We start from the raw sequence: 1,237 nt of genomic DNA on the forward strand, positions 1-1,237 counted from the left end.
AGAGAGAGACAGCTGACCGACCTCTGCCTTTTGTTTTACAGGACCAGGTGCTGACCCCGCTGAGGTCTGACATAGACTACGCGGGTTATGCCCCTTACATGAGCTCCTCACTGTCCAGGATGAGTCATCACGCTCTCACTGACCAGAGCCCTCGCCGCCTCGTCGATGCCACGCCCACTGCTGACGTCACCCAGTCATGTGATCGTTGGGAGTTCCCCCTGGAGCAGCTGAGCTTCGGTTAGTGTTCCCTGTTTGTCTGCATGTTTGTTTGTTTGTTTGTTTGTTCGTTGAGTTGTGCAGGCTGTATTCTTTTCTTAGCTGGGTCACTTGAGATTAGGGCTACTTGACAGTGGCTGAAGGGCTAAAGTCCGCCTCATCGCTGAGTCAACAGTAATTGTGATATCATCATCATCATCATCATCATCATCATCATCATTATCATCATCATCATCATCATCATCATCATCATCATCATCATCACCATCATCATCAAAATCGTTTTTGTATAGCACGCTTTAGTTTAGTTTAGTTTAGTTTCGTTTAGTTTTACGCCATTCTCGCAACTGTATAAAGTAACATGAGCGAGCGAAACACAAGTAGGATGCATCCACAAAAAAGTTCGCATCACGACTTGAATTTGGTCAATGATGGGATTAAATGGTTTAAAATTTGATGATAAAAAATTTGTTGTAAAAGCAACAGCAATTTACATTTAGTGTATAGTACGAGGTCAGGGTTAGGGTAAAGGTTAAGGCTCGGGTTAAGGTTAGGGTTTGGGTTAGGGTTTGGGTTAGGGTTTGGGTTAGGGTTTGGGTTATAGGTTTAGGATTAGGGTTAGGATTAGAGTTAGGGTTAGGGAAAGGAGATTATACAATAGGGTCCTTGGGTTAGGGTTAAGGGATATGGTTAAGGTTACGGTCGATTGGGGCTGGAGATGTAAGTAATATTGAGATCAACTTTTTGTGGTAAGCGCAATGCTATAGAGGTTTTGTTTTGTTCTGATTTATTTTGTTTTGATTTATTTTGTCCAGGAGCCAAGCTGGGTGAGGGAGCGTTTGGCTGCGTCCTTCAAGCCCAGGCGTCTGGTATCTGCCGCTGTTCTGACATGACCACCGTGGCTGTCAAGATTGCCAGAGGTAAATATAGTAATTGTAATAATAAATGTAATAATAATAGTTATACTATAGTAGTAGTAGTAGTAGTAGTAGTAGTAGTAGTAGTAGTAGTAGTAGTAGTA

At 42.7% G+C, this 1,237-nt stretch overlaps 1 protein-coding gene across 1 annotated transcript in view; it reads left to right on the forward strand.

Moving 5' to 3' along the window:
- The window catches only part of LOC101852196, a gene marked incomplete in the record, with an annotated part of 19,349 nt that overhangs the window by 10,473 nt on the left and 7,639 nt on the right, over positions 1-1,237 (forward strand). The window contains 2 exon segments of the mRNA XM_013085606.2: positions 42-237; positions 1,032-1,136. Of these exon segments, the coding sequence (XP_012941060.1) occupies positions 42-237; positions 1,032-1,136 (301 nt within the window).

This window comes from Aplysia californica, unplaced genomic scaffold (genome assembly GCF_000002075.1).
Source record: "Aplysia californica isolate F4 #8 unplaced genomic scaffold, AplCal3.0 scaffold00389, whole genome shotgun sequence".
Taxonomy (NCBI): domain Eukaryota; kingdom Metazoa; phylum Mollusca; class Gastropoda; order Aplysiida; family Aplysiidae; genus Aplysia; species Aplysia californica.